At 43.0% G+C, this 14,340-nt stretch overlaps 1 protein-coding gene across 1 annotated transcript; it reads left to right on the top strand.

Annotated features, from left to right (window-relative positions):
* The first annotated feature begins 704 nt into the window (after positions 1–704).
* Positions 705–13,991, top strand: LOC145341716 (putative G-protein coupled receptor 139). The gene is made up of 2 exons (XM_080186582.1): positions 705–765; positions 13,087–13,991. Exons 1-2 carry the CDS (start codon positions 705–707, stop codon positions 13,989–13,991), a joined length of 966 nt encoding a protein of 321 aa, XP_080042708.1.
* Positions 13,992–14,340: the final 349 nt, after the last annotated feature.

Here is a 14,340-nt window from a genome sequence, read left to right as displayed (position 1 = left end):
TTTGTTCTTGCTGTAAATGCACGGCAGCTCTCTCCTGCCCCATCTCTCTCTATTCGGAACGTCACACTGGTTTGCAACGGTCCATTATTGATGACAGCGTGTCTCTTTACCAGGATTTTTTTTTATCTTGCAGCCTCTTCGTGTTTTAATGACTCAACCCTCATCCAGATTGCATGGTGCCAACATGTGTTTGTGGATTTCAGGAGCCGGGTTCTGTTCGAACAACATGTTTTTTTTAACAGGATTCAGTAAGAGGTGTTTGCCCCTCCTGTTATTAATATCATGAACCTATATTTTGAAGGATCTTTAATTATTTACGTTTCTACTTTTAATTGTGCAACAGTTACTCACTTGAATATAAAGATGATCATGTTCTGACTTCATTGACATTAGTTTAATGACTAAGTTTCGCAAGACTTCTCATCTTTTGTATATAGATTAACGTATGATATTATACAATACCCTTGACAGTGGCTGCCAATCTTATGTGTGTAACTGATTGTGAAGAATACGAAATACGATGTAACCACCCCTTCCCCCCCTCCCGCCGCCGCCCCCATCTCCGTGTCCCATGGGGACTTTGCTCCCCTCTAGAAATAGGAGCCTCCCTCAAAGTGTCGCTTGAGACGGGTTTGCAGTTGAGGGTGGGTCCGGGACTGAGTCGGAGTGCGAGTTACAGACTGTAGAATTAATCTATTCCTGACATGGAACTTAGACAGGTACGGAAGATTTTCTACCCTATTCTTGCTGCTGTCGCTATCCCAGGTAAGTGACTATGTTGCTGCTCTTGCTGATAATGGAAGATTGTTGCCTTCATCTGATTGCTAATGTCCCGCTTGTCCAAAGAATGCTACATTCCCGATTGCCACCCAACTCACTTACACAGACTGTATTAATGCGAGTCTGTAAGTGTTGCTGTCTCTTCGATTTCCCTGATAATCTCTGATACTGTCCGAGCATTGGCTCCAGGTTTATGGCGGAATGTGAGAACCGCACTGACTGCAACAAACTGTGGCTGACTGGCGCACTTGATATTCAGTCTGTGCTTTTCGTTGAGTTCTACCTATAGAACATCTGTCTCTGCAGTGCTTTAATTGAATTTCTGGAATCAACAGATAGTAAGAATTGCAATAATATTCTGTCAAATTATCTTCTGCCTCTCCAATACCACTCCCCATGCTCCAAACCCCAGTATGTTGAAATTATGATGTTGTGATGAACTGGTTGAGATGAACAGTCCAAATTGAATTTTTTTTTCACGCTTGTGTCTGTCTCGGTATCTATCTTGCGCTCAAACTGTTTCTCTCTTCTTCAGTTTTTGTTTCTCGTTCTCTCTCGTTGTACGAATCTCACTGTAATTATCGTTCTTTGCTGTGCTTCTGGATGTATTTCGCTGTATGTGTTTCTCTCTCCTTGTGTCTCTTTATCCCTTACTCTGCTGCCGCGTGATTCTCCATTCTGTCACTCTGCCTCTTCTCTCACGAATAATCCCTGATGTAGCTGGAGAGCAGCCTTCGCCGTGATGATCAGAGGAGTGTTTTTAAAATCATCCATCGCTCATTCCAAATGTATTTCTAAAATGTGTTTGTAACTTCCTTGGGATTTTATTGGAGCCCCTGGTGAAATTCCTGTGTAGATGAAAGGATTCATATTCAAACAATATGGAAGCCAATGAATTCAATGGCAAAATGAACAAAACAGCGAGTAGAACTGCTGTCAGTGTCTCATTCTTGTATTGCTCTGCATATATCACCAGGTCCTTGAAGAAGGGAGTCTGAAACGGGGACACCCAAACTGATATTATGGTAGACAGTAATCCTATAAAACAAAACTTCATTGGAATACTTCAGTTAAGGAATCAGCTGTGTGCCTAGTGTTTAGCAATTAGTGTGGAATTTATTTATTTGATTTGATTTGATTTATTATTGTCACACCTATTAACATACAGTGAAAAGTATTGTTTCTTGCACGGTATATAGACAAAACATATCGTACATAGAAAAGGAAACGAGAGTGCAGAATGTAATGTTACAGTCACAGCTTGAGTGTAGAGAAAGATCAACTTAATGCAAGTTAAGTCCATTCAAAAGTCTGACAGCAGCAGGCAAGAAGCTGTTCTTGAGTCAGTTGCTACGTGACCTTAGACTTTTGTATTTTTTTCACAAAGGAAGGTGGACCAGACAATGTTCGGGTACGTGGGGTCTTTAATTATGCTGGCTGCAGCAGAAGTGTAGACAGAGGCAGTGGCTGGGAGGTTGGTTTGCGTTATGGGTTGGGTTACATCCATGACTTTTTGTAGTTCCTTGCGGTCTTGGGCAGGAGCCACACCAAAACTGTGATCCAACCAGAAAGAATGCTTTCTACGATGCACCTATAAAAGTTAGTGAGAGTCGTAGCTGACATACCGTATTTCCTTAGTCTTCTGAGTTACCAGTTACCTTCACAACCAAATACAGATTTATTGGAAGTTTTATCTAAACAAATGTAAAATGAAACACTAAACTGATCTATAAGATCTGAAAGAGTCAGGAATGTCTCTTTCTCCATAGTTTTTGCTTGTTCAATGGAATGTATTTTTGTTGATCATTTTAAATTTCTTAACATTTCTCATTGCAAGTTATACCCTGGTTAGTTCTGTGATCCAGCTATACCAGGTGGCATGGTAGCACAGTGGTTAGCACTGCTGCTTCACAACTCCAGGGGCCTGGGTTTGACTCCTGGCTCAGGTCACCGTCTGTGAGGAATTTGCACATTCTCCTCGTATCTGCATGGGTTTCCTCCGGGTGCTCCGGTTTCCTCCCTGTCCAAAAATGTGCAGGTTAGGTTGATTGGCCATGATAAAATTGCCCCTTAGTGTCCTGAGATGCATAGGTTAGAGGGATTAGTGGGTAAAATATGTAGGGAAATGGGGGTAGGGCCTGGGTGGGATTGTGGTTGTTGCAGACTCGATGGGCCAAAGGGCCTCTATCTGCACTGGAGGATTCTATGAAGTTCTAGCTTTTCTTTTACATTCATTATTGGAACATGGGTGTCACAGGAAGATCAGAATTTATTAGTTATCCTTGACAAGGTGATAAAATTGCCTCTTGAGCTCTGGGAAATCATGTGCCAAAAGTGATTCCACAACTTTGTTGGGTAGGGAATTCCAAGAATTTAACCTGGAGTGAAAAAAGATAAGTCACACGTCTCCAAGTCAAGATGACATATATAGAGGAATCTGTGGTGCTGGTGTTCAGCTGTCCATGTACTTCTGGGTGGTAGTCATTGAAAATTTTGGAGATGCTGTGGCAGAAGTTTTAGCAAGTTGTTGTAATGCATCATATAAATGCAACAATGGCATGGTGGCACAGTGGTTAGCACTGCTGCCCCACAGAGTCAGAGACCCGGGTGTAATTCTGGCCTGAGGTGACTATGTGGAGTTTGCTTATTCTCCCCATGTCTGCATAGGGTGCCTCTGGGTGAGGTACTCTGGTATCCTCCCACAGTCTAAAGATGTGTAGATTAGCTAGATTAGCCATGGCAAATGTGCAGCATTATAGGGCAGAGGGGACGGCCTGGGTAAGATGCTCTTTCTGACAGTTTCTTTCTGCACTGTAGCGATTCTATTGTTCTGACTATTTTCATAGAGTCATTGAATCCCTACAATGCAGAAGAAGTCCATTTGAGTCTGCACCAAAAGCAATCCCACCTAGGCCATATCCCTGTAACCCTACATACTTAGTCCACTAATCTCTCTAACCTATGCACCCTGGGACACTAAGGAGTAATTTAGCATGGCCAATGCACCTAATCCGCACAGCTTTGGATTGCAGGAGGAAACCGGAGCATCTGTTGGAAACCCACACAGACACAGGAGAACATACAATCTCCACACAGACAGTAACCCAAGCCAGGAATGGAAGCCAGATCCCTGGAGCTGTGAGGCAGCAGTGCAAACCACTGTGCCACTGTGCCACCCACACCTTTTATAAAATAGCCTGCCAAATCCTCAATAAGAAAATGGAAAATTCTGCCTTCCCTCTTCTTTGCCTAAAATATGGCATGTTATTTAGATGACACTTGGTGCAACCACCTGATAGAGACAATGGGTGCTTAAGGCAGAGGATGGAATTCAGATTAATCAGATGATTCCTGCTGCATGGTATTTCACTTAAGTGACTATGATATAGTTTCTCTCTGCTGCCTCTGTCCCCAAATTATTTATCAGTTGAGCTTATTTACCTAAACCAATCTCACTCATTGGAATGAACAATGTTTAATTTGCAATGATTTAATTTGATTTATTGTCACATGGGACAGCATGGTAGTATAGTGGTTAGCACTGCTGCTCCAGGGACCTGGGTTCGATTCCTGGCTTGGGTCACTGTCTGTGTGAAGGTTGCACATTCTCCTCATGTCTGCATGGGTTTCCTCTGGGTGCTCAGGTTTCCTCCCACAGTCCAAAGATGTGTGGGTTAGGTTGATTGGCTATGCCAAAAATTGCCCCTCAGTGTCCTGAGATGTATAGGTTAGAGGGATTAGCGGGTAAATGTGCAGGGATATAGGGGTAAGGCCTGGGTGGGATTGTGGTCAGTGCAGACTCAATGGGCCAGATGGCCTCTTTCTGCACTGTAGGGTTTCTATGTTTCTATGTACTGGGATGCCATTTAAAGGACAGTTCCTTACGTGCCTTACAGGCAAAACATACCATTCATAAAGTACACAGGGAAGATGAAAATGATAGGGTGAAGAATATAGTGTTGCAGTTACAGGTAGGGTGAAGAGACAGATTAGCTTAATATATGACAGGACAATTCAAAAGTCTCATAGCAGCAGGGAATTAGCTGTTATTGAGTCTGTTGCTATGTGTTTTCAGACATTTGTCTATTTTTCCCAATGGAAGAAGGTGGAAGTGAGTGTATCAGGGGTGCTATACAATTGGTGGCTGAATGTGGTAACTTGTATATTTAAGTCCATACGAATTTCTTTCTGAATCAACTCTTCTGCTTTTCTTTTCAACCATGACTCTATTAGAAGATTGTAATAGTCAATCCCTGGTTTCTGGCTCATGGAACTAGGAGTAGGAGCAAGCCATCTGACCTCTTGAGCCTGTTCTGCCATTCAATAAGATCTTTGTGGACTCAGCTCCACTTACCCGCCCACTCACCATAACATCTACTGTTCAAAAATTTATCTATCCTTGCCTTAAAAACATTCAATGAGGTAGCCTCAACTGCTTCACTGGGCAGCAAATCCACAGATTCAACACTTTGTGTGAAGAAGTTCCTCCTCAATTCAGTCCTAAATCTGCTTCCCTTATTTTGAGGCTATGCCCCCTAGTTCTAGTTTCATCCGCCAGTGGAAACAACTTCCTGCTTCTATCTTATATGTTTCTATAAGATCTCCCCTCATTCTTCTGAATTCCAATGAGTACAGCCCCAGTCTACTCAGTCTTTCCTCATAAGCCAACCCCCTCCCACTCCGGAATCAACCTAGTGAATCTCCTCTGCACCCCTTCCAATGCAAGTATATCCTTTCTCAAGTAAGGAGACCAAACTATACACAGTACCCCAGGTGTGGCCTCACCAGCATCTTATACAGCTGCAACATAGTCTCACTGTTTTTAAACTCCATCCCCCTAGCAATGAAGGACAAGATTCCATTTGCCTTCTTAATTACCTGCTGTACCTGCAAACCAATCCTTGAGATTCCTGCACAAGGACACCCAGGTCCTTTTGCACAGCAGCATACAGCAATTTTTTACCACTTAAATAATATTCCATTTTGCTGTTATTTCCACCAAAATGGATGACCTCACATTTACCAACATTGTATTCCATCTGCCAGACACTCGGCCACTCGGACTATCTATATCCCTTTGCAGACTTTTAGCATCCTCGGCACACTTTGCTCTGACCCCAATCTTAATGTCATCTCCAAATTTTGACACACTACACTTGGTCCAAATCATCTATGTAAATCGTAAACAGTTGCGGATCACCACTGATCCCTGAGGCACACCACTAGTCACTGTTCACCAACCAGAAAAACCCCCATTTACCCCCACTCTTTGCTTTCTATTAGTTAGCCAATGATTACTGTTCTTTAAACTAATTTAAGTAAATTAAGTTTCAAATATCTTTACATGTATTAATAAACTCATGAAACAAAATGACAATTTCCGATGTGTCTCTTGATCACAGCATTTTCAGGGAAGAATATCATAGATTTCCCCAACACATTTTGTGAAGCACTTTTTCAATTTCCGTAATTTAAAATTATTTTATGATTTGTTCTTGGTCTAACTTTCTAACTGAAATAAATATCTTCCTTTTATATTTTTATTTGCTGATGGATCTGAGTGTTGCTGACAAGGCCAACATTTATTGTCTATTCGTAATTGCCATTCAGAAGTTGGTGTTGAGCTACGTTCTCAAACAACCACCAGTCCATAAGGTGTGGGTACATCCACAATGCTGTTAGGAGGAGTATTCAAGGATTTTGATCCACTGATAGGAAGGAATACTGGATATAGTTCAAAGTCTGGGTTGTGAGTGGTTTGCAGGGGATCTTGCAGGTGTTCACATTGTGCTGCCCTTTTCCTTCTTGAAGGAAGGATGGGTTTTCAAGGTGCTGTTGAACAAAATTTGGCGAGTTGCTGGTGTGTATCTTGAAGATAATAGACACTGCAGCCACTCTACACAAGTAGAGGAGTGGGTGAATGTATAAAATGATGGCCAGGGCACAGTCTATGTCTCCATTCCTCTTTCCAAAGTGCATAACTTCACTTTTCCACATTGTATTCCATCTGCCACTTCTTTGCCCACTTTTCTAACCTGTCCAAGTCCTTCTGCAGCCCTTCTGCTTCCTCAACACTAACTGATCCTCTACATATCTTTGTGTCATTTGTAAAGTTAGTAACAGTGCCTTCAGTTTCTTCTTTCAAATCATTAATGTATATTGTGAAAAGTTGTGGTACCATCACTGATCTCTGAGGCACACTATTAGTCATCATCAGTTGCCTGGTATGGTGGGGAGGTCCTATGAGGAGAGACTGAGGGATTTAGGGTTGTTTTCATTGGAAAGAAGGCGGCTAAGAGGGGATCTTATTGAAACATATAAGATGATTAGAGGTTTAGATAGGGTGGATAGTGATAGCCTTTTTCCTCGGATGGAGAAAGCTAGCACGAGGGGGCATGGCTTTAAATTAAGGGGGGGTAGCTACAGGACGGATGTCAGGGGTAGGTTCTTTACCCAGCGGGTGGTGAGGGATTGGAATGCCCTGCCTGCTGCAGTTGTAAATGCGTCTAGTTTGGGGGCGTTTAAGAGATCTCTGGATAGGTTTATGGACGAAAAGGGATTGGTATAGGCTAGTGGGTCATTGTTTTTGTAACTGGTCGGCGCAACATCGTGGGCCGAAGGGCCTGTTCTGCGCTGTAATGTTCTATGTTCTATGTTCTATGTTCTATCATTAAAAAGACCCCTTTATTCTTATTCTCTGCCTGCTGCCAATCAGCTAATCCTTTATCCATGCCAGGATCTTACCCTTAAGACCATGGGCTCTTAAACTATTTAACAGTTCCTATGTGGCACCTTGTCAAAAGCCTTCTGGAAGTCTAAATAAATCACATCTTTTATCTAACTCTTGTTACTTCCTCAAAGAACTCTAACAGATTTGTCAGACAAATCCCTTCCCTTGACAAAGTCATGCTGATTCAGTCCTATTTTATCATGTACTTTCAAGTACTCTGCAATACCATCTTTAGTAAATGACTCTAAAATCTTGTCAATGACCTAAGTCAGGCTAACCATCCTATAATTTCCCATCTGCTGCCTCCCTCCCTTCTTAAATAGCGGTATTATATTAGCTGCATTCCAGTCCTCTGGGAGCCTCCCTGCCTCCAGTGATTCCTGAAAGATCACCACCAATGCCTCCATAATTTCCTCAGCTATCTCTTTCAGAACCATGGGCTGTAGACCATCTGGTGCAGGTAATTTATTCACCTTCAAACCTTTCAGTTTCTCAAATCTTCTCCTTAGTGATGGGCACTGCACTCACCTGTGCCACCTGATTCTCCTGGAGCTCTGGTATCCCAGTGATGTTTTCCACCATGAAGACTGAGGCAAAGTAACTATTCACATCCTCTGCCATTTCTTTGTTTCCTATCATTACTTCTCCAACCTCATTTTCCAGTGATCCAATGTTTACTCTCTTATCCTTTATGTAGTAAAAAAATTCTTCCTAAATTCTTTTATATTAGTAACTAACTTACACTCATATTTCATCTTCTCTCCCCTTATTGCTCTTTTAGTTGTGCTCTGCTCTCTTTTAGGGCTTCCCAGTCATCTGGCTTCCCATTGATCCTCACCACTTTGTATGCTTTTCCTTTTGCTTTCATGCTGTCCTTGACTTCCCTCATCAGCCATGAATGCCTCATCCTCCCCTTAGCATGTTTCCTCCTCCTTGGGATGAATTTCTGTTATGTCTCCCAAACAATCCCCCAAAATTCCTGCCATTGCTGTTCCACTGTCTTCACTGCTAGGTTCCCTTTCCAGTCAACTCTGGCCAGCTTCTCCCTTATGTCTTTGAGTTTACCTTTATTTAATTGTAATGCTGTTACTTCTGATTCCAGCTTCTCCCTCTCAAACTGCAGGGTAAATTCTATCATATTGTGGTTACTGCTCCTTAAGGATTCCTTCACCTTAAGTTCCCCAGTAAAGTCTGCTTTATTACATATCACCAAATCTAGAACTGCCTGTTCCCTAGTAGGCTGTCACAGGCTGCTCCCTCCTTTTCCTTGGGATCCACTACCCAACTAGTGGATAATATTGCAGTGTCCAAAGCTCAGAATCCAGCTCATCCACTCTGAGCTGGAGTTCTTCAAGTAGCTAATACTTTCTACAGACATGCTCACTGGGAACCAGAATGGAGTCCACCAGGTCCTATGTCATGCATGAGCAACACATCACCTGACCCTCTATCTCTATTTTATTTAATTAGTTTTTTAGTTTGTTTTTTTAATTCTGTTTTATATAAATTTTTAAATTAAATTTCTCCTTATTACCTCAGTCTGAACATAATTTTGAACCAGTAATTTAAATTGATTTTCAAATTTAGCACAGCCCCCTATTAGCCAATCAAAATCACAGCCCTCCTGTGATGTCACGTTTAAGTATTTTTTAACTCCAAACTCATTGTCAACTTCAGAAAAACAAGAATAACATTTAGTTACCAATCAGCATTCTCCCTTATGGCCTCTGCTGCCTGTTTCCACCCAACTTCACAAGCAAACAGCATTCACAATGCAGACTGAACAACATTTACTGGCTTTTGTTTTTAAAGGTTTCTACCTACAATGTCCTGGAACTGGTTTGAACCAGTTGTACAATTAGGCAGACAGAGGTCCAGCTGAGGACTGGCTTGATCTTTTGGGTCGAACCAAGTAAACAAACTTAAATTACATTCGGACAAAGAAAAAGGGGGCAGCTCCCCAAAAGGAGGGGGAACAGCCCGAACAGAAACAAAAAGTACAAAGGAAACTTAACGCACGTCAAATCAAAATGTGATTGTTGGGGTCTATAATGCACCTGAGCCCCTGCGGTGCCCAATGGGCTCTGAAGGCCTCGACTGTGCCCGCGGACACTGCGTGCTCCCTTTCCAGGGACACCCGGCCGTGAACGTAGCCGCAGTAGAGGGGCAGACAGTCAGGACGGATGGCCCCGTCGATCGCCCGCTGCCTGGACCTGTTGATGGCGCGTCTCGCCAGGCCCAGGAGCAGGTTCACGAGGAGATCGGCATGAGGTCTGACTCCTCTTTCAGGAATGCACTAACTGAAGTGTAGCTTTTAACTTCCCAATTAAAGAACTAATTTAGCTAGCCCTGAATGAAAGTTTAATGACTACTTACCTCCTTACAACTTACCATTTGAACTCCCTGTTTCTACCCAACTCCAAAAGCACTCTCATACAGCAAGGCAGCACTCACAGTGCAAACTGAGCAGCACTTACTGGTCCCTGTGCAAACTCATTGACTAGTTCTGAACAGTAATTTTCCTTTTGATAGCCCTGTCTGGGTGAGGACAATAGCTGTAATTTGATATAAATTGTGAATAGTTCTCCATGTGATGGCACTATCTATGTCCAGACAGCAGGCTCCATTCGATAATCTTCAAATCAGTGCTTTAGCTGTCATTTGATATGAAGTTTCAATTATGGGGAATCAATATTCATTTGATGGTACAGCCCATGCCTGCAGATCAAACTCCATTTCACAATAATAGCCAGACCCAGACAAAGGATCTCAATTTGATAGTATTGCCCAATCCTGTGTATTAACCTCAATTGTCCAGAATTAGACTCTGTTTAATAAAACTACAAATGGCCTGGTGATGAAGTACTATTTCCTGATTGCAGTAGAAAAATTATAAATTCCTCACAAAATGGGTGGAAGTTAGGAACAGCAAAGGGTCAAAAACTTTGCTGGGTGTATTCTATAGGCCGCCCAATAGTGACAGGGAAGTTGAGGTGCAGATAGGGAAACAGATTTTAGAGAGATGTAGTAATAACAGAGTTGTCGTGATGGGAGACTTCAATTTCCCAAACATCGATTGGAATATCCCAAGGGTAAGGGGTTTGGATGGGGAGGAGTTTGTTAGGTGTGTTCAGGAAGGTTTCCTGACACAGTACGTGGATAAGCCTACGAGAGGAGAGGCCGTACTTGACCTGGTACTGGCGAATGAACCAGGACAGGTGACGGATCTCTCGGTAGGGGAGCATCTTGGGAATGGTGATCATAATTCTATCTCCTTCACAATTGCATTGGAACGAGATAGGATCAGGCAGGCTAGGAGGGTGTTTGTCTGGAGTAAGGGGAAATACGAAGACATCAGGAAGTTAATTGGACAAATAAACTGGAAGGAGGCATTCTTGGGGAAAAGTACAGAAGGAAGTTGGCGGATATTCAAGGAATGTTTGTCTGGAGTTCTGCACGACAACATTCCGATGAGACAAGGAGGTTTTGGTAGGTCACGGGAACGGTGGTGCACGAAGGCTGTGGTGAACCTAGTCAGGAGGAAAAGGAAGGTGTACAAAAGGTTCAGGGAGCTAGGAGATGTTAAGGATCTAGAGGAGTATAAGGATTGTAGAAAGGAGCTTAAAAGGGAAATTAGGAGAGCCAGAAGGGGTCATGAGAAGGCCTTGGCAGGTAAGATTAAGGAGAATCCCAAGGCCTTCTATAAATATGTGAAAAGTAAAAGGATGAGAAGAGAAGGGATAGGACCTATAAAAGGTGAAGGGGGAAAGGTCTGTGTGGAACCAGAAGAAATGGCAGAGGTGCTTAATGAGTACTTTGCCTCAGTATTCATGGTGGAAACTGATCTGGGAGATTTTGCTACAGGTTTGTAGCAGATGGAAAAGATTGAGTATGTGGATATTAAGGAAGAGGATGTGTTAGAACTTTTGAATTCTATCAAGATAGATAAGTCGCCGGGACCAGATGGGATATACCCCAGGTGACTGTGGGAGGTGAGGGAGGTGATTGCAGAGCCCCTGGTGATGATCTTTGCATCGTCGATGGAGATGGGAGAGGTTCCGGAGGATTGGAGGATTGCGAATGTGGTTCCTATATTCAAGAAAGGGAACAGAGATAGCCCGGGAAATTACCGACCAGTGAGTCTGACCTCAGTGGTTGGTAAGCTGATGGAGAGGCTTCTGAGGGACAAGATTTATAAGCATTTGGAGAGGTTTAGCATGATCAGAAATAGTCAGCATAGTTTTGTCAAGGGCAGGTCATGCCTTACGAGCCTAGTTGAGTTCTTCGAAAATGTGACTGAACACATTGACGAAGGAAGAGCAGTGGACGTGGTTTACATGGACTTCAGCAAGGCATTTGATAAGTTCCCCCATGCAAGACTTCTTGAGAGGTGAGAGGGCATGGGATCCAAGGGGCTTTGGCCTTGTGGATCCAGAACTGGCTTGCCTGCAGAAGGCAGAGAGTGGTTGTGGATGGGTCTTTTTCTGCATGGAGGTCAGTCACCAGTGGAGTGCCCCAGGGATCTGTTCTAGGACCCTTGCTGTTTGTCATTTTCATAAATGACCTAGATGAGGAAGTGGAGGGATGGGTAAGTAAGTTCGCCGATGACACGAAGGTCGGTGGTGTTGTGGATGGTCTGGAAGGATGTCAGAAGTTGCAGCAGGACATAAATAGGATGCAAGACTAGGCAGAGAAGTGGCAGATGGACTTCAACGCGGATAAATGTGTAGTGGTCCATTTTGGCAAGACCAATGGGATGAACGAGTACACTATCAAGGGCAGGAGTCTTAGCAGTGTTGAAGAGCAGAAGGATCTTGGGGTCCGGGTCCACAGGACTCTTAAATCAGCCTTGCAGGTGGAGGATGTGGTCAAGAAGGCATATGGTGTACTGGCCTTCATTAATCGAGGGATTGAGTTTAGGAGTCGGGAGGTAATGCTGCAACTTTATAAGTCCCTTGTCAGGCCCCACTTGGAGTACTGTGCGCAGTTCTGGTCGCCTCACTATAGGAAGGATGTAGAAGCTATTGAAAGGGTACAGAGGAGATTTACAAGGATGTTGCCTGGATTGGGAGGCATGCCTTATTGAAGATAGGTTGAGGGAGCTAGGTCTCTTCTCCCTGGAGAGACAAAGGTTGAGAGGTGACCTGATAGAGGTTTATAAAATGTTGAGAGGAATAGATAGGGTGGATTCTCAGAGGCTATTTCCCCAGGTTGAAATGGTTGCTACGAGAGGACACAGATTTAAGGTGCAGGGAAGCAAGTACAGAAGTGATGTTAGGGGTAAGTTTTTCACTCAGAGGGTGGTGAGTGAATGGAATCTGCTGCCGTCAGTGGTGGTGGAGGCGAACTCCTGGGGTCTTTTAAAAGACTCCTGGATGAGTATATGGGATTTAATGGGATTGGGGGTTATAGATAGGTCTATGGATTGGTAGGTATTGATGTGATCGGCGCAACTTGTGGGCCGAAGGGCCTGTTTGTGCTGTAGTGTTCTATGTTCTATGTTCTAAAATCTTGTCAGTTCTTGTTATTCTGGTGAATATCTTTTCTGATTCTATGTTTTCTTTGATTTTTCACAGTTAATTTCTTGGTGATTCTAATCTTGATCCGAGGAAAATGTGGCCTCTCCCGTTGTATCACCTGCTACCTACTGGCAATGGCATCAGCTGATCTGACAGTTATTCTCACAGATGTGATCCTGAAGCAAATTATTCCACTATATACCAATGATCCATTCACAGAAAATATTACCCTGTGTGGTCTCATTGACTGTCTCACTCACGCAGCCAAAGATCTTTCTGTTTGGTTCACAGTTGGTTTTACCTTTGATCGATTTGTGGCCATTTGTTGTCAGAAGCTGAAAATGAAATATTGCACCTGGAGAACTGCAGTGATTGTTATTGGAGCAGTGACAGGGCTGAGCTGTTTGAAGAACATCCCTTGGTATTTTCGATATGAAGCTATTTATCTCTTTTTCATACCATTGTTCTGCATGGTGAAATTCAGCTATTATACCTCACCCCTGTGGAAAGCATTTGACTTGTTACATCGTGTGACAACTCCACTGCTCCCATTTATTCTGATCCTGCTGCTCAATGCTGTCACTGTCAGGAATATTACATTAGCGAATAAAGCCCGCAGGAGGCTGCGAGGTCACAACGAGCAGGACAAAAACAAAGATCCAGAGGTGGAGAATCGCAGGAAGTCCATCATCCTGCTCTTCAGCATATCAGCAAGCTTTATATTGCTGTGGTTGACAGAAGCTGTGTACTCCATCCATGAACGCATTACATTAAATCACATCATTGATCGGCTATTCAAAGATCGCCTTCCATTCGTTATTGCTTACATTGGGCCGATGCTCCAGCTCCTCAGTTCCTGCAGCAACACTTGTATTTATGTTGTGACCCAGAACAAATTCAGAGAGGAATTTAAGAGTGTGCTCACTTATCCCATTGTTCTTATCATTCAATTAGTAAAATAACAGCAAGAGCTGCTCATTCACCTTCACTAGGACAAATCGTGTTTCATATTCCATCTCATAAATCTCAACCTATTTCAAAATACAAAATACCACTGAAATATGTAGAATAATGTGCCATTTTAAAGTTGACCCAATAATATCTGGCTTGGAGTTCAATTATCAGACAGAGTTGTGAACAATTAGTGAACAGGTTTGGCATTATACAACATGCGACAGGGAAATTTTGTCTTCATCGTCGCCATAAGTGTATCCACTCTGTTGGCTTCTCGGTTATCCAACAGATTGCCATTTTTGTGGTTAGATTTCTGCCTGATGATTTGCTGCATTGTCAGTTCACTCAATCGATCAC

Source organism: Carcharhinus amblyrhynchos, chromosome 4 (genome assembly GCF_965287045.1).
Source record: "Carcharhinus amblyrhynchos chromosome 4, sCarAmb.v2.hapA, whole genome shotgun sequence".
NCBI lineage: Eukaryota > Metazoa > Chordata > Chondrichthyes > Carcharhiniformes > Carcharhinidae > Carcharhinus > Carcharhinus amblyrhynchos.
Note: the sequence above shows the minus strand (reverse complement) of the source record. Positions and strands in the feature narration are given on the sequence as shown.